General features: G+C 37.3%; 2 protein-coding genes across 4 annotated transcripts in view; both read right to left on the reverse strand.

Annotated features, from left to right (window-relative positions):
* The window catches only part of ANXA2 (annexin A2), a 66739-nt gene extending 62098 nt beyond the window's left edge, over positions 1–4641 (reverse strand). Inside the window, exons 1-2 of the mRNA XM_040226655.1 lie at positions 3109–4641; positions 2764–2845 (exon numbers count right to left, since the gene is read on the reverse strand). The gene's annotated coding sequence lies outside the window, so the exon portion shown is untranslated. The remainder of the gene's footprint in view (positions 1–2763; positions 2846–3108) is intronic.
* An 11158-nt stretch (positions 4642–15799) lies between these two features.
* ICE2 (interactor of little elongation complex ELL subunit 2) overlaps positions 15800–24621 on the reverse strand; it is a 66922-nt gene continuing 58100 nt past the window's right edge. For 2 of the 3 annotated variants that reach the window (XM_040226658.1, XM_040226660.1), the window contains exons 13-16: positions 22871–22955; positions 21095–21145; positions 17765–18023; positions 15800–16071 (exon numbers count right to left, since the gene is read on the reverse strand). In XM_040226658.1, coding sequence (XP_040082592.1) covers positions 15949–16071; positions 17765–18023; positions 21095–21145; positions 22871–22955 — 518 coding nt within the window. In that variant the 3' untranslated portion in view covers positions 15800–15948. The remainder of the gene's footprint in view (positions 16072–17764; positions 18024–21094; positions 21146–22870; positions 22956–24621) is intronic. The other variant, XM_040226659.1, reaches the window with a different exon arrangement.

The raw sequence follows: 24621 nt of genomic DNA on the forward strand, positions 1-24621 counted from the left end.
CCAACAATGCAAAAAAAGAAGACAAAAAGGAGAGGAGAGGAAGAAGATGAAGGTGGAGGAGAGCACTGTGAGGGAGAATACTGTGACACGGGGGAAAGGGCTGGAAGTCGGCACTCCTGACCTTGTCACACCTGCCACCACTCACCAGCTCCACCTGAGTCTCTGCACCTGGGAACTAGGCATTTTAGCCCGGATCTTCAGTGAGGCTCTCGCTAGCTCTTAAATTTGTAAGACCTAGTTAAAAACACTCCAGTACTCTGACCTGGAAAATCCCATGGATGGAGGGGCCTGGTGGGCTGCAGTCCATGGGGTCGCTAGGAGTCGGAGACGGCTGAGCGACTTCACTTTCACTTTCCACTTTCATGCATTGGAGAAGGAAATGGCAATCCACTCCAGTGTTCTTGCCTGGAGAATCCCAGGGATGGAGGAGCCTGGTGGGCTGCTGTCTATGGGGTCGCACAGAGTCGGACATGACTGAAGTTAAAAACAGAGTTTAAAATTCTTTAAGACTCCATTAAAACAATCAGTGAAAGATTCATAATTTCACTTTATTACTCAAGCAGCAAGATTTTAGTTTGACTCCTTAACACTTTGGCAACTGGTTGTCCATGGGCCCTTGATAAGAATTCCTGATTGCTTTCTAACAGGGTGGATCTCAGGACTGTGTTAGAAGCAAAAGGCAAACAGATGAGTGGGCTGCTCTAAACAGCTCCAGTTGCACTTTTTTTCCTTTTCTTTTTTCAAATGAGAAGTTAGTCTTCCCCAAATCCCAGTGCTCCACTCCCTAATTTGGAGATGAACCAGATGATTTCACTGGTCTTTCCCTTCTCTGGTTTCTGTGACTCATCAACTGTAGCAACCAGGGTGGGGTTAAAATAAGCAATGCTAATGCTCAGGTTATGCTGTAGCTCAAAAGGAAGGAATCTGAGAAAAACTGTTAGGATAGTCAAAGAATGAAAAAACAATAGGACTCATAATACTAACTCATTCATCTTTCCCAGGAGGTCATCCTATATCCAGTGCCCCTATTTTTCTTCTTTAATTAACAGCTACATGAATGTTTTGTTTATTGATGTGTACATTTTTCTATGAAAACTGGTAAAATGATTAACGTAGTACAGAGAGAAGCCTACTTGATTTTGATCACTCACATCCCTGAAAAAGCTCCAGAATCTATCTGACTATAGAAATCAAGGCAAATTCATTCCATTTAACCAACATGAAGTATCCACTATATGCCAGGTACTAACCAGGGCAAGATTGTATACAGCAGATGCATGACAGGAAAAAACACAATAACTCCCATTTCAAGATCTGGTGGAGGTAAATGAATAACTGTAATTTCACAAATGTATCAGAAATGAAATCAAAGTGCTAGGGAAGCCCAGGAGCAGTTAACCTTAGAGAAAGGAAGTGAGATAGTCCCTCTTGACCAATGCATTCAAGGTTACTCATAGCTATTAATACTTGAAGTCATTGTGAAATCATAAAAGAGGAAATGTAACATATACCAAAGTATTCCATATCCATGTGAAGGATCATAGTAGAGAGACATAGCTGTTAATTCTTAAAAACATCATTCCATTACAAAAAAAGGTACAGAGGATTAGTCACTGGAGAAGGTGTGTCTACCTACTTAATGCCACTATTGTGAAAACTGTGGAAATATTTTTGAAAATTCTTAAGTATTTCCCTCAGAGCCCAAGGCAAATCCTGGTCACTTGAGAGAAGTTTTCAGGAACAGCTAAAGGTCACTTTGAGACAAGGCTCATGACTCAGAGAGTAAAGGAGAGCAGAAGATACTGCCAACAGGGGTTAAAAATGCATGAAGGGGTGATCAGGTCCTTCTTTGATCACATTGTTCAATGGATGAGTAGTATCTTTTTTTTTTTCTAGTTTTAAGGAAATTGATTGTTCTGATATGAGGTCTGAAGTCAGCCCAATGAGGTTTTCAGAGTTTTCGAGATACTAAATATTCACAGTTATGTAATGCTATTTAAAAGTGGTTTCTTTCTCTTTTTTTGGTGAAAATGTCCAAAAATATAGTGGACTGAAATGGAATCTTCAAAAATGACATAAATGAGGATTGAGGTATTTATATACCAACAAAAATTCGCAAAAACCCAATACTCCCACAGGCAAGGGAATGGTCAGGTTTGCTGCAGTTTCCAATGAATGACATCAGCTTCCTATAAGTCTCCATCAAAATGAATTCAGTTAATACTGTTAATTTCTTTTCCCTTCCAGAGCCTGTGATATTCATGTGGGCATTCTGGAGAGCTGCAGCAAACTTAAGACGGAAACTCGGACAGCTGAAGAGGAAAAGGATAAGGCACAGAGTTAGTGGATAGAGATCAGCCCAGAGACCTCCACCAGTCAGTCCTTACAAAGGTTGACCACTCGCCTGAAGCTGCAAGTATTCATCCTTCATAAACAGAGATCATTTCTCAGAATTGTTAACATTGCTTCTGTTAGTCTTTAAACAAAGCGGTCTGTTTATAATAAGGAACATTTTTTAAAAAGTCATTCACCTTGTTTTTTTTTTTTTTTTTTTTGAAAATGAAGTCTGCACACACTCGATACTAAACTGAAAAGGAATGGAGAGGAGATGGAGGCATAGCCTGAGACCCACATGGGTTTTTAACTGGCTAAGTTCAGTTTTCTCTTTCAAGGCTGGAGTAGCCATTTAAAATATTTAAACATTAACATAAATATCACACAAACATTAAAACGTTCTGGGGAGGAGGTCATGCCATTACTCACCCAAATGGTCAAGTCTCTGAGGGAGGGCAACTTGGGTTTCAGCTTGGGCTCAGCTGCTGGGCTCACTTTCTTTTTTTCTTTTCTAGACGCCAGAGTCCAAGCATTAAAAGGTAAGGAGAGTCCAGCGAGATAAAAGTAACATTTAAAGAGTTAACCATTCTTTTTTAAGTGACCTTCTTGGGAGGATACAAACTCCCCCCGTCCCCCTCCCCAGCCCCGATTTAGAATCCACTTCCAAATGATACAACTGGAATTTAATTCCCCAAAGAACAACTTTTGCAAAGGAACCTTTATCTCATTTAGTATAGCTTTGAGCTCTAGAGGAAGGAGAGCCATCTGACTTACCTTGCATGAGGATCTGTAGTACTGAATACCACCAGTTGTGATATGTCCAACTCCAGTAGACTTAAGATCTGCATTGTCTATATCACTGGCTTGGCCACATCGTTACATGTGTGGTGGCAGGCGTATTTGGTACCAAAGAAACAAAGGTGAACAGATTGCCAGTAAGACTGATTACTATAGCCTCAAGTTTAGGCTGAAAAAATAGCCTTCCTTGATTTCTCTGCCCTCAGATTGCCCTAGTTTCCATTCTGCCTCCCAGGCTAGCTGACATATTTCAGCCACAGTTTCCATTATAGAAGTTTAACCACGTGGCCCACCTCTACTGCCACCCTCATTAAAAAGCTTTTGATTATTCCCCATCTCAAGACAATGGCTTCTGTCTCTAAGAAGGCACTTGGGGCTTTTTATTGACAACTGCTCCCCAGCACACTTTCTTAGGTATATTTTGGTTCCTTCCCCATAAATACCCAAGGCCAGGTCTTAGGCACCCTGGAAGGCCTGCCATTCCAACAAGCGGTGCATGTTTCTACCTCTGCAGCATGGATTTTACGGTCCCTCAGCTTGAAATTTCCCTTCCCATCTGACAAACTCCTTTCAAACTTCAGCTCAAATGATACCTCTCATTGATGTGATCTGACAATACTTCACATTTATACAGTGACTTACAGTTTAAAAACAACTATATACATATATATGTATTATTTATTGGAAGACCACTAGAGCCTGTAGAATATGATGGGAAGGCATCAAATTCTGGATTTCACAGATGAAAAGACACAGGCTCAAAAGGGGAGAGATACTGCCTTAGCAAACGGTACAGTTGAGACTCACTCAGTGTTCTCTGCTTCCCACTCATCGCTTGCTTCTTCCAACAAACTCTGGACTGGTTACTTCTAAGATACAGCTTCTCAGACCTCTCCAAGTTACAGCTGACAATTCCCCAACTGCTGGATGTGAATTAACTTTAGCAGGGGCTCCTGAGAGGTGGAAGGCTTGGCTGACAGCAAACTCAGCACTCCCTGATATGCAAAATGACATTTTGGCCTTAGGCACTTAGTAAGTTACACAGACCTTGCTCCTTAGGAGTAAAAGTTTTCAGGCACTAGAGTGTAGCATTAAAAAAAAGCCAAACTGAATTAGGAACTGACCTACTATTTTATTAGCTTCCCAACATGCACACATATAGAGACATTCAAGCCTGATGCACTGTGATTTCAGTCTCCCTTATCCTCTTCTTGAACTCAAAATAACTCATTGTGCAATTCTATGAGGTTGCATGTTGGAACTGGACAGAGATTGCTTCCCGCTGCCCACTGTGGCACTTGGGAAACTATAATTTGCATCACTTTTGGTGGGGCAGAGAGCAGATATACTTGGGAAATGTATTCAATTATTTATTTTTCACATTAGTAAAACTGCTGTTTGCATATTGTTGGAACCCAAGACTAGTTAAAAATAAAAAAACAAACTCCATAAAATACATTCCATTTCTTATTTGTATAGAAATTGTTTACTTTCTCATTCAATTAAACAAAGATGGTAATCACTTTATTTTGGATTCATTTCTCACTTTCAGTTGGAAACTTCAGGAGTAAATTTAAATATTGTCTCATGGAAGATTATGCAGTCAGTAAGACTGTTCCTGGACACAACATGCTATTTATTCAGAGTCTCATCTAACAGGTTAAAATAAAAAAAAACCTGACAGTTTAGTGTCTGCAGTCTAAGTTCGGTAGAAGTTTGTTGAAAGGCCTGTTTGTAGAGTGGGGAGGAATTGAGTTTACTTGACGTTGGAGAACATCCCTGCAGCTGGAGTGGCTTCCAGAGTTGTGTGAAAGAGTAGGTTCCTTTTCAGCATGCCACTGACTTGTACATGGGTGGACATGGGTATCTCTTTGATAAACTTTTTTTTTCTGTCACAGAAAGAATCATAGGTTATATATTCATGGGGAAACAAGTTTTGGGTGCTAGAAAGAATGTTTTTAAGAGGTTTTAAATACTATATCTTCCAACTATTAAATCTAACCTGAATTTGAACTTACCTTGTTGCTCTTAAATGAGATATAGTAACATTAAATGAGTTAGTATTATAATAAAACTGTATCCAAAACATGGAACTTCAGTCTTTTTTGAGACGTGTTCGGTATCAATTCAGTTCAGTCACTCAGTCGTGTCCAGCTCTTTGCGACCCCATGAATCGCAGCACGCCAGGCCTCCCTGTCCATCACCAACTCCCGGAGTTCACTCGGACTCACATCCATCGCGTCGGTGATGCCATCCAGCCATCTCATCCTCGGTCGTCCCTTTCTCCTCCTGCCCCCAATCCCTCCCAGCATCAAAGTCTTCTCCAGTGAGTCAACTCTTCGCATGAGGTGGCCAAAGGACCGGAGTTTCAGCTTTAGCATCATTCCTTCCAAAGAAATCCCAGGGCTGATCTCCTTCAGAATGGACTGGTTGGATCTCCTTGCAGTCCAAGGGACTCTCAAGAGTCTTCTCCAACACCACAGTTCAAAAGCATCAATTCTTCGGCGCTCAGCCTTCTTCACAGTCCAACTCTCACATCCATACATGACCACTGGAAAAACCATAGCCTTGACTAGATGAACCTTAGTCGGCAAAGTAATGTCTCTGCTTTTGAATGTGCTATCTAGGTTGGTCATAACTTTTCTTCCAAGGAGTAAGCGTCTTTTAATTTCATGGCTGCAATCACCATCTGCAGTGATTTTGGAGCCCCCAAAAATAAAGTCTGACACTGTTTCCACTGTTTCCCCATCTTTTTCCCATGGAGTGATGGGACCGGATGCCATGATCTTAGTTTTCTGAATGTTGAGCTTTAAGCCAACTTTTTAACTCTCCTCTTTCACTTTCATCAAGAGGCTTTTGAGTTCCTCTTCACTTTCTGCCATAAGGGTGGTGTCATCTGCCTATCTGAGGTTACTGATATTTCTCCCGGCAATCTTGATTCCAGCTTGTGTTTCTTCCAGTCCAGTGTTTCTCATGATATACTCTGCATATAAGTTAAATAAGCAGGGTGACAATATACAGCCTTGACATACTCCTTTTCCTATTTGGAACCAGTCTGTTGTTCCATGTCCAGTTCTAACTGTTGCTTCCTGGCCTGCATACAGATTTCTCAAGAGGCAGGTTAGGTGGTCTGGTATTCCCATGTCTTTCAGGATTTTCCAGTTTATTGTGATCCACATAGTCAAAGGCTTTGGCATAGTCAATAAAGCAGAAATAGATGTTTTTCTGGAACTCTCTTGCTTTTTCCACGATCCAGCGGATGTATGGCCTTTAATAAATATGAATTTTTATTTTTTATTCAAAAAAATTTTAAAAATTGTTCTTTTTTTTGGGGGGGGCGGTGTGGGCCTCATGGGATCTTAGTTCCACAACCAGAGATCAAACTCTGGCTCTCAGCAGTCAAAGTGTAGAGTTCTAACCACTGGTCTGCCAGGGAATTCCCTAAATACAAGTTTTTAAACTTCTTTTCTTGCGCAGGGTTCATAGCTGCCCATAGACTTGCCCTTGTAAGTAAAGGATCTAAGACTGAGTTATAGACAATTTAGCTGGTAGCTCACACGGTAAAGCATCTGTCTGCAAAGCAGGAGACCTGGGTTCAGTCCTTGGGTTGGGAAGATCCCCTGGAGAAGGAAATGGCAGCCCACTCCAGTAGTCTTGCCTGGGGTTGCAAAGAGTCAGACACGACTGAGCGACTTCACTTTAGCTACATGCTGGAAAATGGGGAGGCTCTTATCAGCACAATTTAGTAGGTGTCGATGGTACATCTGGAGGCTTGGCTAGTCCTGAGTTTGGTCTTAGGTTAGACATACATGTATACAAATATAATTGTTGCCTCCAAGGAGCATCTGTTTAAGGACTTTTACAAAATACTTGAAAGAGAATAATGTAGGTAAACAGCTGAAATTCATAATCTGTGGTATTATAATAGGCAGAGTAGGAATTTAAAGCAGAAAAATTTTGTTTTTAGGGTGTTCAATTGTAAGGAATTTTCATGTCTGGGACTCTCAAAACATGAGCCCCTAATTCCCTTACCCCTGCCATTTCATTTAGGCACTTCTATTGCCTGATTGATTATTAAATCTAATTAGTCTTTTCCCCTCAGTCTTCATCCTTCTTGACCTTCCTATAATACCTGACACTGGAACAATACATTTTTCATAAACTTTCTCTAAAATAATCCCCAATTTATAAAGAAGCTGTAGAAATAGTACATATAGCTCCTATACACCTTTCACCAAGACTCCCTGTTAACCTTTCTCTGCTCAAGTCCCTCCAATTTGAGGCTAAGCTGTAGACATGATGTCTCATTACCATATTATACTTCAGTGTCTATTTCCTAAGTACAGGGCATGCTCTGACATAACCACATCGAAGGAAATGAACAAAGATACAACAGTCCTCCAGTGTTCTCTTTCTTTCATGATCATGACATTTTTTTAGATTACTGACCAATTACTTTACAGATTATGCCTTTGGGTTTCCCTGGTATTTCCTTATAATTTATGTATATTTGGCAAGAACATACCACAAAAATGTTTTAGGTGCACACCTAGAAACACACATTGCTGATTTTTCTCATTACTGGTGATACCAACTTTAAGCACTTGGTTCAAAGTTTCTGCAAGGTTTAAGCATTAAGTAAACTAATAAGCATGTTATGCTTATTATTAATAACTATCTGGCAGTGAGATTCTTTATGATTACTCAAATATTCTCATCTGCTATCAAGTTTTCACCCACTGCATTTAGCACTTTGATGGTTTTTAGCTTATTATTGTAATGGTTGCAAATTGGTGAGCTAATTCCATCTTTCTCTCTAGTATATTGACATTCTACTACAGAATATTCCCTTTTGCCCCATTTTTAATTCATTCATATAAGTATGAACTTGTGGACTACTATTTTACTCAAAGGATTTCAATCTGTTACTATCATTAATTCCTACTCAAATGTCACCAGACCTGGGGACTTCTTTAAGCTAGCTCCTGTGTTCTCTTGACATGGAACCATCATTCTGTGAGCACATCCACAAGCTGATGTTCCAGGTTCATCTTCTTTTAATACTTTTACTTATTTATTTTTGGCTGTGTTGTCTTCATTGCTGCACGGGTTTTCTCTAGTTGTGGTGAGCGGGAGCTACTCTCTAGTTGTGGTACACAGGCTTCTCTCATGGAACAGGGGCTCTAGGGTGTCTGGACTTCAGTAGTTGTAGCAAGTGGGCTCTGCAGTCGCAGTTCTTGGGCTTTAGAGTGCAGGCTCAACAGTGGTGGTGCAGTATGTAGAATCTCCTGTATTGGAAGGCAGGCTCTTCAACTACTCAACCACCAGGGAAGCCCTCCAGGTTCATTTTATAGTTTCCCTTCCCCATTCTCAGAACTAGTAATTTCTCCAAGGAGCATTAGTTTCTTTTAGTGATGAATGGGACTTAGAAACCAAGGTCTGGATACTGGTGCTAGTTATGTTCATTACTACCAGAGTGCTATTGCTTCTAGACCCTATCAGCAGAATTAGGCAGTATGGATGCATACGTACACACATATCTATTTCACCATCTCTGTTAAGTACCATGAATTCATTTCCAATTCCAAATCAATACCACAGGGTTTTTCCCATTATTCTCGGTGTATTTGCTTGCTCTATTAATTTGGTATATAACCAAACTCCCAGCCACTTGACCCAAAAAAAGGGGGAAGTGGAGGAAAGAAAAGAAAAAAGGCCACCTTGGTTCTAGACATGTCCCAGTTTCTTAGTATGTCAGCCCAAAGGTGGGCCCCTAACGTTCCTGTTTCTCTCTCCTAAGTTGCAGACCCACATCTTCAGTCTATAGGTTCTGTAGAATATCACCTGAAACATACTGCCAAATTTGGTTGAAAACATAACTAGTTGTCTTTTCACCCCATCCATATTCTCCAATATTTTCATAATACAAAATAATATGAAGTCTTTCTCCTTTCTGAATAAACCATTATATTGTAACTCTTACAAACGATATCTTGCTCAAAAAGCCTTCAATATCTCTTTACTTTATAAATTTATTATTATTATTTTGGCCATGCTGCATAGCTTGTGGGATCTTAGTACTGCCCCTAGCAGTGAAGGTGTAGAGTTCTAACCACTGGACTGGCAGGGAATTCCCTCTTCATTGCTTTTAGAGTCAAATCAAACTATCTGGGAATAATCGTCAATCCCTTTCACTACCAAGCTTTAACTTAACTCAACTTCATCCTCCATTTATCATCCTTTGTTGTTGTTCAGCTGCTAAGTCGTGTCCAACTCTGCACCCCATGGACTGCAACACACCAGGTGTCCCTGTCCTTCATTATCTCCCAGTTTGCCCAAATTCATGTCCGTTGAGTCAGTGAGGCTATCTCACCATCTCATCCTCTGCTGCCCTCTTCCTGCTTTGCCTTCAATCCTTCCCAGCGTCAGGGCCTTTTCCAATGAGTCGGCTCTACGTGAGGTGGCTGAAGTGTTGGAGCTTCAGCAGCAGTTCTTCCAATGAATACTATTCAGGGGTGATTTCCTTTAGGATTGACTGGTTTGATCTCTTTGCTGTCCAAGGGACCCTCAAGAATCTTCTCCAATATCACAATTTCAAAGCATCAATTCTTTGGCATTCAGCCTTTTTTATGGTTCAACTCTCACATCCATATATGACTACTGGAAAAACCATAGCTTTGACTATAGGGACTTTTATCATCCTTTACCCTCATGCTTATTAAATGAGCATATTAGCTACTTCCTAAAATCAGTTCTTTTCATGAAAATTTCTCTCATGCTCTAATGCTTTGCTTCCTCTTTATCCACATTAGTAATTTACTTGTTTTTCAAACATAGCTTAAAGGTCATTCCTACCACGAGTTTGCCTTACTTCTAATTATCCCCTTTTCTTACTCCTGTCACTACTGTGCTACTTGAATATCCTTCTCTGTATTACAGCTAATTGTGTATACGTATCTCCCCAAGTAGCTTAGGAAATTCCCTTAAGGCAGAAACCAGTATTATCATTAAATCTCAAGAGATGGGTATAGTGCACCCAAATGATGCTCAAATCTGGACTATCAATTAAAGAGAGGACAAAGTTTTGACAGGTGTTAATAAATGCAAGAAGATATAGCTTTACGTGGTAAAAACATGCAGGTAGGGACAAGGCAGGCTAATCTGTGTTGGTAAAGCTGGGATGGAGCAGATGTTGCCTTAATGCAGGGTTTGGGAGAGATCTGAGAACCATGGCAATGGTGTGGCACTGCCATACTGGAGTGTGCTTCTTAAAGTTCACATGCACACACTCTCCTGTGTTGTATACTTCTGAGTAAGCAAAACCTGGGATAGGGAATATGAAAAGATTAACTTTTCTCCTCTAAGAAATGCACATTTTCAAGAAAGGGGAAAGAGTGATTCAACTCATTAATCACAGGGTCTTTAGGTGTCTTCACTTTCAAAACAACAATTAAGTCACACTCATACTCCCTCTTCCCAGCCCCAATTCCTCACAGGATTAACAAGGTTATACCATGCATGTACAACAATGGAAACCAACCCTTGGTAGGTCCTTGCTTTATCACTTCTAGCAGTAGCTCATATATAGAAAGCAAACATATATGCCAAGGTAACTGAATCTTTCTATTTGTTGAGATAACCTGGAGACCCATCCTAGAAATGTATATCTGGGCTTCGACACTTTGAGTAAGCTTTGCTCAGCAGATCACCCTCAATCTCTAGATAGATGCATATGTGTCTGTCCTTATGTACTCTGATAAGAAGTCTGGACACTAGCCAAGGGAACACGAGAGTGGAAGTGGAAGGATCAATGAAATGCATAGCCTTTATTTCTACATCTCAATGAGAAGCTCAATAAATCCTGACACAAAATATTCTAAGGCTTGATTAAAAAGTACCTGCATGTATCTATAAATGTGAAAAACTGTCTTAATATCTCTACTTGCGTGTTCATCAAGAACTTCAACTTGGGAGCAAAATATTAAAAAGTGTTCTTTTTCTACCCTAAACATGTGCCTCCTTCTGATATCTTTAAAATGTGCATGGTATCTAAACAGAGAATCCAAAAGAAATGAAAAGAAATAGGTTAACTTCCTTTATAGTTACAAATGTAGATCCAAACAGAACTATTTCCAGGTTTTGCAATAAAGATTTTCATTGTTGCCACCTCAGTTTCTTATTCCTTAACAATTATAAATCTGACTTCCAAACTGGCCACTTTAATAAAATCCTAAAGTTCTATGGTTTTCCTGGGGCCCCATTCATGGTCCATTCTTCATTCATTCTTGCTATGCCTTTCTTTTCTCTGATTTCAATCACCACATATACACCAAATCTGTACTTGAGTTTAAAACTCAAATGATTAACTATCTTTGACACTATCTATATCCCAGATTTAATATGCTGGTAATAAGACATTAAAAAAAAAAAAAGTCCTTTCTTTTCTCTCCACCCTAAACCTAATCTTTCTATATGCCTAGTGTTCAGTGACATTGTGGAGGTTTAAAAATAGGTTCACTAAATCTTTCTATACTCCTCCCTTGTAAATCCTCAGTGTGGACTTGGTGACTTATTTCTAACAAGGAAAATACGGCATAATTGACAGTACCTGACTTCTTGGCCAGAGCCATAAAATACACTGCAGCTTCCTTCTTGCTCTGTCTTGGACTGCTCACTCTGAGATAAGCCAGTTGCTACGTCATGAGGACAGTCAAATAGACCTGTGGAGAGGTACATGTGGTGAGGATGAGTTACAGCTGACAACCAGTGAGAGACTGAGGTCCACCATGACCACGGTGAGCTTTCTTGGAAGCAGATGTTCCAGCCCCACACAAGCCTTCAGACAACTGCAGTCCCAGCCAACAGCTTGACTGCAACTTGACGAGACCCTAAGCCTGAGGCACCCAGGTAAGCTGCATCTGAACTCCTGACCCACAGAAAGTCTGAGATAATTATTTATGAACTTGCCTGGTGGTAGAGTGGATAGGAATCCACCTGTCAATGCAGGGGACACGGGCTCTATCCCTGGTCTGGGAAGATTCCACATGCCAAGGAGCAACTAAGCCTTTGCACCACAACTACTGAGCCCGCATGCTGCAACTACTGAAGCCCATGAGCCTAGAGCCTGTGTTCCACAGCAAGAGAAGCCACTGCAACGAGAAGCCCATGCACTGCCATAGAGCAGCCCTGGCTCTCTGCAACTAGAGAAAGCCTATGTGCAGCAATGAAGACCTAGCAGGGCCAAAAATAAACAAATTTCAAAAAAGAGTCTTAGAACATACCTACTCTTTAAAAAAATAATAACAATTTGCAATTTTAACTAGCTAAGTTTTGGGCTAATTTTTTAAAATTATTTTCAATTGGAAGATAATTGTTTCACAATATTGTGTTGATTTCTGCCATATATCAACATGAATTAGCCATAGGGATACATTATATGCTCTCTGTCTTAAAATTCCCTCCTACTTCCCACCGCATCCCAGCCCTCTAGGTGTCACAAAGGACTGGATTTGATCTCCCTGTGTCATATAGCAAATTCCCACTGGCTATCTATTTTACATATGGCAACATATGTTTCACTGTTACTCTCTCAATTCATCCCATCCTCTCCTTCCCCGACTATGTCCGTAAGTCTGTTCTTTATATCTGCATCTCCTTTGTTGCCCTGCAATTAGGTTCATCAGTATCATCTTTCTAGATTCGGGTTAATATAAAGTATTTTTCTCTTTCTGACTTACTTTACTCTGTATAATAGGCTCTAGGTTCATCCACTTCATTAGAATTGACTCATATGTGTTCCTTTTTATAGCTGAATAATATTCCATTGTGTACATGTACCACAGCTTGCCTGTTCATCTGTCAGTGGGCATCTGTTGCTTCTGTGTCCCAGCTAGTGCGGGATAGTAATAGTTTATTATACAGTAGTAATAGCACACCCAGCCCAGAATTCAAGGGAGACAACTGGGGAAAGGAAATGAACGTGTTAAGCAAGCTCTCTTGCTCTAGGCACACTCCTCTTCATACTTTCTAAGTAGTGTATTTACAAAGTATCCCATGAGGAACCTGGAAGCCATATTTTATTTCCCCTACCAACTATATAACCAAGTTGTCAGTTTTTTTCTCTTATCACTTGAGCCTGATCCTATTTTTATTACTTTAATTCATTTTTCAATTATTATAACATAACTTTGCAACTTTTCTACTTCCCTACAGTCTTTCCCAGCTCCATTCCATTCTCTACACTAATGCCAACAAGAACTTTTTCAAAATTATACCTGATCATGTTATTTATTTTTATTAAAAATCACTACTAGTTCCCACACTGCAGAGGACAAAATTCGAATGCCATAGCACAGTGCACCTGTTCCTGTCCTATAGCTTTTTCTCTCGTCTCCCACGTTCACAGCCTACACTCTGCCTGGCTTTCACCTCTGCATATGCTGCTTTCTTTCTGTGTGGAAGGCTTTTCATTCTTTCCTTGTAACTCTTACTTATTTTTAGAGGCTCAGCTCAAGGTTTATCCAGAACTTCCTCCTTAATTATCAGGTCCTGGTTAGATGACTTCCTTACATTACTTTTTTGGGGTACTTACCACAAAGATCAATATTGTGTCTTCCACTAGAAGGTTAGCTCATGGGAAGACCAAAATCTATCTTCAATACTGAGATATTCATCTATTCATATATTCAAGTTCTATCTACTGAGCGACTATGTATTATGTATGTTATACACAAGTGAACAAAACAAATATGCCCCACCTTGGCATAGCTTGTAGTCTATTTAAGAAGAAAGATAGTAATAAGTAAAATAAACAAATATTCTGATATATGAGTAAGAATTTTATGAGAGTAAACATGGGGACCAATTTTAGGTTGTGTGGCACACAGGTACACTCAAACATTTACTGAATGAAATGTTTATATCTTCACCACAGAGATGTAAGTGGGCCAGGCTCATTATATCTTTGCCAACACTGACTGTTTTTGTTTTTTTAAAAACATCTTTGTTCATACTGTCAATGTCACTTTCTTGCTTATACATTCTCAGTACTAAAAATCAATAAAAAGAACACAAGACAAGTTCAAATATCCATTAGAAAAAAGAAGCTTGATTCAGCACAAGTGGAAAACAAAAACTAGCTTTATATATATTATCAGAGTTACTCTAATAGATGGCTAAGATAATTTTAAAATAATCTCTTACAAGACCACACATTTTATTAAGTAAAAACTAATACTAAAAAAATGAAAGCCATGTCTTTCTGGTATTCAGAAGTCTGAAGCAATCATTGCTTAGCTTTTCTAAAAGAGCAAATTACTAGGGAATCCCTGCCTTTCCCCTGGTTCACTGCCAAATGACTCAGAAGTGGAATATTTCAGGAAATATGAGTATGTGACAAAAGTTAAAAAAAAAAAAATCATGACCACTTGAAACAAAGCTCAATATTTTAAAAAGGGAATGGCAGGATGAGGAAACTATATATTAAAATACATAAGACAATTTCATTAATAACTAGTCATTAATTTAAAATATTATATAACCAACCAAAAAACTCAAAACAAAACTTGGTAGTAAAAAGAATATTTAAATGCTACTTACAACAGCTGAGAAGGTTGCTGGGGCTAATTTCTTATATTAATATAAAATGCATAAAAAATTCCAAAAACAAATTTTCCCTTGGATTATAAAGCTTATATTTTATAAATGATGCACATATTTAGTGCAGATTAAAGAATAGGTATAGAAAAACTAAATGAGTTCATTCCTTCATAAGCACAAATAGTTGGCTATAATAACATTAAACGACTGGCCCTTTCCTAAATTCACGTTCAAGGTCCTGAAAATTTTAAATTAATTAGTACAGATGAGGAAAAAGAGCTTCTGTTTTACCACACGTTAGTCTTTCTAGTTGAAATATGAGATTTCTCTGGAAAATACACTCATCTGTTTGTCTTTAGTAGTGTATTTCAACACCTAGCCAGGATTTGTGCCAAAGGACAGAGGCAGTCACTGAACCTGTTACACCAGAAGCTTTTTTTTAAACAAACTGATGATTGTCCAACAAAAAACTGTTAACTTCCTTGTGAATTTTCATAGGAAGAGAGTTTTTTATTTTTCTTTTTGGCTTCTGCAATGGAATTTCACCAGTTTTTAAAGGTATTAACTTCGTAACCTGCAACAATCATCATTTTAAATCAGTAGAGAAAAACTGTCAGATGGGTCAGAAATAGGGTTTATGTAAATCAAAATTATCTCTGACAGTAGCAAGATTTAACCTTTTGAGCAAACCCCAATAGACCAGCATTACAACTGAACTGATTAACCTAATGTGCAGTTGTTAAGTCGTGTCCGACTCTTTGCGACCCCATGGACTGTAGCCTGCCAGGTTCTCCTGTCCGTAGGATTCTCCAGGCAAGAATACTGGAATGCGTTGCTATTTCCTCCTCCAGGATTAATCTAATACATTATGATAAATATTGCTCTTGAAAGAGCAGATTATTTTCCTACTTACAATTTTTTGCCAAAGGTCTGGTATAAAAATATTTTCTTCTCTCTATATTTCCCTGCCACGATAATGCTAAAACATATCTATAGTCTCCTCAAACCTCAGGTGTTAAGGGCATATTAGCCTGTTTGAGTTGGAACACTGCTTCACATAGTCAAAGTGTTTTTTTAAGGCACTCTAAGAACTCTCAAGGACAGAAAAACAAAAACATTCCTGTTGCGGTACAGATCTTTCAGGTATATTTTCCCTCAAATTTTTCTAAACTAAATGTTGTGATAACTGGTTTTTCTTTGTTTTCCATGGTACAGTCTTTAAGTTATTTTTCTTTTACTTGAAGCCACTCCTTCATTTTCAACTTGCTGAGCAGGCAGGCTTTTCGTTTCCACGGAAACTGAATTCCTGTGGCTTCGGGTAGGCATTCTTGTTCCACCAGTCTAGGAGAAGAAGCAAAGAACAGGACAGTTTAACATGTTTACAATACAGTCAACTCTATTGTTTATACATGGAATAATTACCCTGCAAATTGTCCTTTATATATTTTTAGCCTCTAGCCACTTAACTGCCTCTAAGCAAGCTTTAATCTGACAGTTTTAAACTATGATATTTTCAAATAACAATCAGGAAAGCAGACAAATCAGGGTAAACCGAGAGAAGTGAAAAGGAAAATCACTCTTCTGTGTTAAATCTGGAAAAGTTTGAAATGTTAAATGAGGAAATGAAGGAATGACAGACCTTTAGAACAATGTGCTTACAACAACGAAACTGAAGGACAGTAGAAAAGAAGAAATGAAAACTAAGAAGGGAGGGAAAGGAACTATAAGAAGGTCAGCGATGGTAAAGACAGAGAAGAAATTATGAATTGGAGAAACAGACAACGAGTAAGAAAAACACAAGAGTCCAAAGGAGAAGAAAGATACAAAGAATAAATGAGAAAGGAAGAGAAAATAAGACTCCAGTTTGAAATGAAAACTGAAAAATACCCAACAAAAACTGTAGCTAAAATGGCTTAAAATACTGATAACTCATTCTGTCTACTCTTTCACTTGTTCCAACTAATTAACTACATTTATGTATTTTCTTGGCCAAAGTTAACAATGTACAAGAAGTTGTCATTTCTAAAAGGATTCTCTCAATAATAAGAGTGGAGAATTGAAAAATATAAACAACCTTTGTAAACCATAAAACCACTGTAAATTACAAAATAATCCTCAATATCTGCATTCTAGCTATTTCTCCAAAGGAATTTTGGACATTTGCAGATTAATACAGAAAGAAAAAAAAAACAGAAAATATCCACATGATATACAAGTGATAGATGTTGTGGAGTGAAATATTAAGAAGAATAGAGGAATCAATAATTTTGACTCAAAGATTTTTGGCAGCAGGGAAGGAAAAGTCGGATTCACTCACAGAGAAGAAAAGTTTTCCTTCAACTAAACTCGAACTGGAACTTCTTACATGATATAAAGAATGGGCTACATGGTAAACAGTATCTCTAACCATGGTTTTACAAAAGTTTCTGAGAAATATCATTCAACTGTTATTTCTAGGAAGGATGCTATAAAGAGTATGACATTAATTATAACTAAAATATTGAGTTATAAAAAATACTTAGCATTAAAACACAATTTACTTAACATTTTATTGTACTTTTAATAAGGCAATGCAGTCACTAATTACTAACACTTGCTTTTATATTTTTCCATATCCTACTTATCAATTTTTAATTGCATCACCATAATTTTATTCTATGTATTCTTCTGCAAATTGCCTCAAATATTTAATGAAATAAAAAAGTATACATAAAAACTGCACAAAAATTATAACTCTGCTTTTCATAGGAACATAGGGCTTTAACTATGTGGTTGCCTTGCTTATGCCCTCACTGGGCAGGCTAATAGAATTTTCTTTAGTTGACTATAACCCTTACAAAAAACAGAAAGTTCTGCTAAAATGACTGGGTTCACAAGAGCATACAACTTTACCTATCCTACCAATAAACATTGTTTTTAGAATGGTGTTGTGATTAACATGGCAAATATGGACATCAGGTTGAAATGCATAGTTAGTGAAATAGATTAATAATAAACAACCTAGTGGAACATTTTATTTCAGAAAAGATCCTACCTTTTGTTGCGCTGTGGGACCCAGTGACTTAGGTGGAAAAGTACAAGGTATTCTTCCATGATGGATATGATATGGTAATAAGAGACTGGGGTCTAAAGGGACCCAGGGAACTGAGAGGCTGGAAGGCACACCAGGAAGGCTGCAATGTGTTTTATGCAAATTGTATGCTGTCCTAGTAACTTTTCCATCAGAGGTTTTGTAGATCAAGAGCGAAGAATCTTCTGCGGCGTGAGACAACAAGTAGGAACCCTCCTGCAAACTAAATTCACAGTAAAACTCAACTGACTGATTCACTGTGTCAATTTCAATAGCACTTTCTTAATCATGATCTATTAATGAAATAAAAAAAACAATTAGGGGAATGGGACATCATCTCTAAAAACACTCTGATGATCAAATAAGATTTAGGAATCTTCTAATTTATTTTCATGCCTTTTCAGCAACTAGTTTTAGTTCTTATTCCAAGTTCAGGATATATAATTATTTTCTTTTCATTGTTATGTCAGTCAGTTTGGAAGTTTTCAATAATTTAATGTGAAACAAATAGTCTCCCTAATTCTCTAATTCCTGGACAACACATAACGAAAAGTACACAGACATATTAGTATGTTAAGAACATATACATACCATTTCTATACACAACATTTAATTAAACAAGCACTGTACCTACTTTCTATCTACTAATAGGTGAACAGAGATAGAAAGGTGAATGTGACACACTACACTGAAAAGTTTAAAATAAAGCGGCAGAAACAGTTAACAGAACGATCACAATATGAGAGGCCCTGACATTCAGAAAACTGAGATCATGGCATCTGGTCCCATCACTTCATGGGAAATAGATGGGGAAACAGTGGAAATAGTGTCAGACTTTATTTTCTTGGGCTCCAAAATCACTGCAGATGGTGATTGCAGCCATGAAATTAAAAGACGCTTACTCCTTGGAAGAAAAGTTATGACCAACCTAGATAGCATATTGAAAAGCAGAGACATTACTCTGCCAACAAAGGTCTGTCTAGTCAAGGCTATGGTTTTTCCTGTGGTCATGTATGGATGTGAGAGTTGGACTGTGAAGAAAGCTGAGAGCCGAAGAATTGATGCTTTTGAATTATGGTGCTGGAGAAGACTCTTGAGAGTCCCTTGGACTGCAAGGAGATCCAACCAGTCCATTCTGAAGGAGATTAGCCCTGGGATTTCTTTGGAGGGAATGATGCCGAAGCTGAAACTCCAGTACTTTGGCCACCTCATGCAAAGAGTTGACTCATTGGAAAAGACTGATGGTGGGAGGGATTGGGGGCAGGAGGAGAAGGGGACAACAGAGGAAGAGATGGCTGGGTGGCATCACTGACTTGATGGACGTGAATCTGAGTGAATTCCGGGAGTTGGTGATGGACAGGGAGGCCTGGCGTGCTGCATTTCATGGGATCGCAAAGAGTCAGACATGACTGAGCGACTGAACTGAACTGAAGCAGTTAATAGGTACTGAATGTTTATCATGAACTAACTGTTGCACTGTTTATGTCCTTTTTGTCATTAAATCCTACACAACAAATCTTGAAGGGATAAAATAATTAACTCCATATTAGAGACAACCAAAAATTAGAGATGTTAATTAATTTGCCCAAGTTCTGAGTGCAGAACCTGCATATAAACCCAGGCAATCAAACACCAAAAAAAACCATACCCTTAATTATAATCCTCTACTATCACAATAATAAGTTCTGTCAAATCTCCATTAAACCTTTCTCTTTAGAAAGCTTTAAGGAATTCAGTGTACCAACATGAAGAGGTAAAAGGATATGATTGACATCCTGTGTGTTCCTTTTTTGTTGTTGTTTTTACACTCTTCTAGTGCAAAGGTACTATGGGGGATATAAGTTCTTCCTCACAATCTATCATTAAAAACAAGGATTAATCATACTTATAAGTCATTCTTCTCTAGAATTTGTGAACCTTACCCATCAATGGCTTGTAAATGTGATTAACGACACAGTGTAACAACAAAAGCAAAACTGTGAACGATGTTACTTTGGAGATGGAGTAAGGGACTACAATCTAAGAAATACAGGTATTTTTCCAAAGAAGGCAAACAGATGGCCAATACCATTAATCATCAGGGAAATGCAAATCAAAACCACAATGATATACCATCTCACTCCTGTCAGAATAGCTATCACCAATAAGACAATAAAATAAATAAGTGTCGGCAAGGATGTGGAGAAAAAGGAATCCTTGTACACTACTGGTGGGATTATAAATTAGTGCAGCCACTATTGGAAATAGTAGGGAGGTACCTCAAAAAATTGAAAATTGAACTGTCATATGATCCAGCAATTCTACTCTTGGGTATTCATATCAAAAAGATATATAAACACCAATGTTCATTGCAGTATTATTTACAAGAGCCAAGATACAGAAGCAAGTTAAGTGTCTACTGATGACCAGATAAATAAGATGTGATAAAAGTACAATGGAATACTACTCGGCCATAAAAAATGAAATACTGCATTTGCAGCAACATGGCTGTGTCTAGAAGGTGTTGTGCCATGTGAAATAGGTCGGAGAAAGACAAATACCACATGATCTTACGTATATATGGAATCTGAAAAGCAAAAGAAACAAAATTAAGATAGACTTACAGATACATAAACAAAAGGGTGGTTGCTGACTGGAGGTAGTATATGTGTGGAGAAATAGGCACAGGGGTTTAGGAGGTACAAACCTCCAGTTATAAATAAGTCACAAGGATGTAACACACAGCATAAAGAATATAATAAATACTACTGTAACAACTTGTATGGAGATATATGGTTATTAGACTTATTGCAATCACTTCATAATGTATGCAAATATCAAACCACTATCTAGTATACCTGCAACTAACATAATATTGTACACTAACTATATTTCAATTAAAAAAGAAAAGAAACACAAGCAGCCACTAGAAGCTGAAAATTAGGCAAGGAAACAACTGCTTCCTAAGAGCCTCCAGAAGGAGCCAGCCCTGCTGACACAAGTTTAGTCCAGTGAAGAGAATTTCAGATCTTTGAGCTCCAGGACTATAAGAGAATAAATTTGTGTTGTCGGAAGCCATTAAGTTTGTGATAATTTGTTATAGTAGCAATAGGAAGCCATTATAATAGCTGTACAGAAAAAAATGTTTAACTGTAAGCCCAGTAAAGCCAGATGTTATTATATTTCCCTCTTATTTATATTTTCACAGTTCCACTTTGACACAACAGAATAAATTTTGTATTTCTAGGTTATTTTCTGTCTATTCCTAACAAGATGTATTCAAAGATCAATGAAAAACGCCTCCAGAGTACTTACCTACTTAATTTTCTTAGAATGTGTTGGAGGATGTTAAATAAACTTGAAATCCTATTAAACAGAAGAAATCCAAATAAAATTAAGGAACAAAAACCTTAATCTTAAGAACTATAACTCCTCGGGAAGAGAAATGTCTCAATAACAAAAGAAAACAACAGATGACATAATGTAAAACAAATATCAAAATGTATTTCCAACTTGACTGAATTTTAGTATTCACTTCATTTCTGCCATTTTCTGATTTCCCTTAAAAATCATAAAGTATTTTGGCTTGTGTCAGTCAGAACACTGATCAGTAAAGAGATCACTATTTTATCTTCAAGCTATGATTTTTTTTTTTTAGTATTATTTATCATTTTATTTATACTTTCATTTCCTTAAAACATAGTAACTGAGTTTAGTCCCTGGAAATACATAAAAGAATGGGATATTCTGATGTTTTTACAATGAAAAATACCAGTTTTATTCATTAATGCTCTCTCTTATCTTCAAGCTATGATTTTTTTAAAGAATGTATTTCCCTTTGTGTTTTTTAAGAAAATGTTTTTACAATGAAAAATACCAGTTTTATTCATTAATGCTCTCTCTTATCTTCAAGCTATGATTTTTTTAAAGAATGTATTTCCCTTTGTGTTTTTTAAGAAAATGTTTTTGTTTTTACGGCTGTACCACGCAGCATATGGGATCCTAGTTCCCCCACCAGGGATCAAACCCCCCGGCACTGATTCATGAAGTCTTAACCACTGGACTGACAGGAAAGTCTCTCAAACTATAAATGTTTTAATAAGTTTATAAGTTTAAAATTTTTGAAGTCTAAAAGTTTAAAAAGTCTTTAGCAGAATTAATCTGCAGAAGAATTTGCCTTTTAGAGATGGTGGTGGTGAATTTCAAAGAAATTGAGAGGTACTTTAAATGAATAAAAGGAAATGAAATATAAGATATTGATTTAAATATCTCTTCTAGACCCACATTCATTCCCTTGACTATTTATTTAAAAATGGTTTTCACTGGGAGAGGTAGAGCAGGCAGTGCATAAATGTATGGAGAAGCTTTTCTATTCACATATGTAAATAAAAAGTTACCCATCAAAAGAAGTAATACTTATAACAGATGTTTAAGTATAAGCAAAGAAGTCAAACTTGAATCTGCAGCCTTCAAAAACTATGACAAGCCCCAAAGCTGGAACTACAGAACTAATATAAGTCAGGGCGACTTCCCATCCTTTCAGATGAATCAAACATATTAACTACCAAAGCTGTCATCCTAGCTCAGCAGTGCGCTCTGGGGAAAGTCACTCCAAGTTCCAGTTTCCTCATGTATAAAATGGAGATTAAAGGTTCTTCCTGGAAAGTTGTGAGATGCAAATTAAATTAATTTCAATCTGATATACAGTTAACAGTTGGTAGAAGAACAAATTTTTAGAAGTTAGAATACCTGAATGAGTGTATATATCCCTGAGCTCAAAGTCTGACTGGGCTATTTTTTCCCACCTCTGGAAAGAAGTGAAATATGTGTGTCCATAGTTCACCAAGATGGAAGACTCCTCTATTGTTTTAGCCTCCTTTGTCTTAAGTAGAAATACTAGTGTCACTAGAACATTTAATTTGGAGATGGAAATGATTAATGTGAAATGGATCACAAACTGGGTCAAGGAACACCCCAGTTTATAAAAGGATGAAAGTCTTGAAAATAAATAATTTAAACCAATATTTAGTGATAAAGAAAAATTAATGATCATTTAACAAGCTTTTAAATTCCTACCACAAAATTTCTTACTTGAGTGCTGAAAGTTTTTCTTTCAATTCTTCTGAGGTAATTTCTTCAAGCAGGAAAAGCTTTGATGTAAATGCATCAATATGTCCTAAAATAAAAGATCAAACTTAAAAAGAACAATTACTGTATTTAAAAATCAAAAAGTGAAGCTATCCAATCTTTTTAAAGATGTTTTTATACAATTGTCATAATTATAAAGGAACTTTATATTCTAAAAAGAGAAATAGACATTTTATTAAGTTTATTAAGTAAAGCTGTATTTTAAAATAACACCAGAAGTCAGATTATAAAGGAATATATATTAATTCTAAAATATTTGCTGAACATAGAAAAGTTTATACACGTCCACATCAAAAAAATCATCTCTAACTCTACAATTTAAGAACAACAACTGTTGAAACAGTGGTTTCTAATTTCTAGTAAACTTGCATTTTTATGGAAATAAAATTTTTAGAGAGCTTCTCAGGTGGTGCTGGGCTTCCCAGTGGCTCAGCAGTAAGGAATCTACATGGAATGCAGGCACCATAGGAGATGTGGATCAGGAAGATTCACTGGAGCAGGGCATGGCAACCCACTCCAGTATTCTTGCCTGGAGAATCCCATTGTGGCCTGCAGTCCACAGGGTTGCAAAGAGCCATGACTGAAGTGACTTAGCATTCATGTATGCACATACCGTAATATTATAAAAGCAAGCAGATAAAATAAAATTTATAGTTTGGGTATGATAAATACATTTCTCAGACAAACTTGGTTAAGGTAAAAACTTGGCTTAATTATTCACAACAGCCAAGATGTGCATAACCTAAGTGTCCACCAACAGGTGAAAGGATAAAGGTGTGATACACACACAAATAATGGAATATTATTCATCCATGAGAAAAAAGGAAATACTGCTATTTGCAACAACATAAAGGACATTGAGGACACTATGCTAAGTGAAATAAGTCAGAAAGAAAAAGATAAATACTGCATGATAACTTATATGAGGAATCTGGGGGAATAAAAGTCAAACTCATAGAAAGAAGTAGAAAGGTGGTTCTCAGGGGTTGGGGGCTAAAAGGGTACAAACCTTCAGCTACAAGATGAATAAGGTCTGAGGATCTAATGTATGACACAGTGACTCTAGCTGATAACAGTAGATTATATAACTGATATTTGGTAAGAGAGTAGAACTCAAATGTTTTCATCAAAAAAAACAAAACAAAAACAAAAACCTGGAGGTGATGGATTTGTTAATTCAACTAGATGAGAGGAATTCTTTTACAATGTATACATATATCAAATCATTATTATATATGATTTAAATATCTTAAAATGTTATTAGTTATACCTCAATAAACCTTAAAAAAAATCTAGCTTATTTTTTAATTAAAGCACATGATAGAGATTTCCTATGGTTTAAAAAAGAAAAATCAAAATAGTCTGCTCCAAGTCTTACTTTCTTATACACATGACCTAATTCTAGAATTCAAAGAAACAGCAAACTCTCATGATTACACTTGCACATGTTCTCCAACAAAACAGGTTGAGACACAACACAGGCCTTGGAATGTGCCAGGGAAGTGATACAAAAGATGGCGTTTAGTTAAATGTTATATAATCACATTAATACAAAATCCATGTTATTACACCAGTCAAAAACATCAATCGCTAAGAGTATAATACTCACTAATGCTGAAAATAATATCACTTTAATTTTTTTTAGCTTCCAAAATTTGGTTATCAAAACACGTGACCTGGATAGTTGACATCAA

Source organism: Oryx dammah, unplaced genomic scaffold, assembly GCF_014754425.2.
Source record: "Oryx dammah isolate SB20612 unplaced genomic scaffold, SCBI_Odam_1.1 HiC_scaffold_26, whole genome shotgun sequence".
Classification (NCBI taxonomy): domain Eukaryota; kingdom Metazoa; phylum Chordata; class Mammalia; order Artiodactyla; family Bovidae; genus Oryx; species Oryx dammah.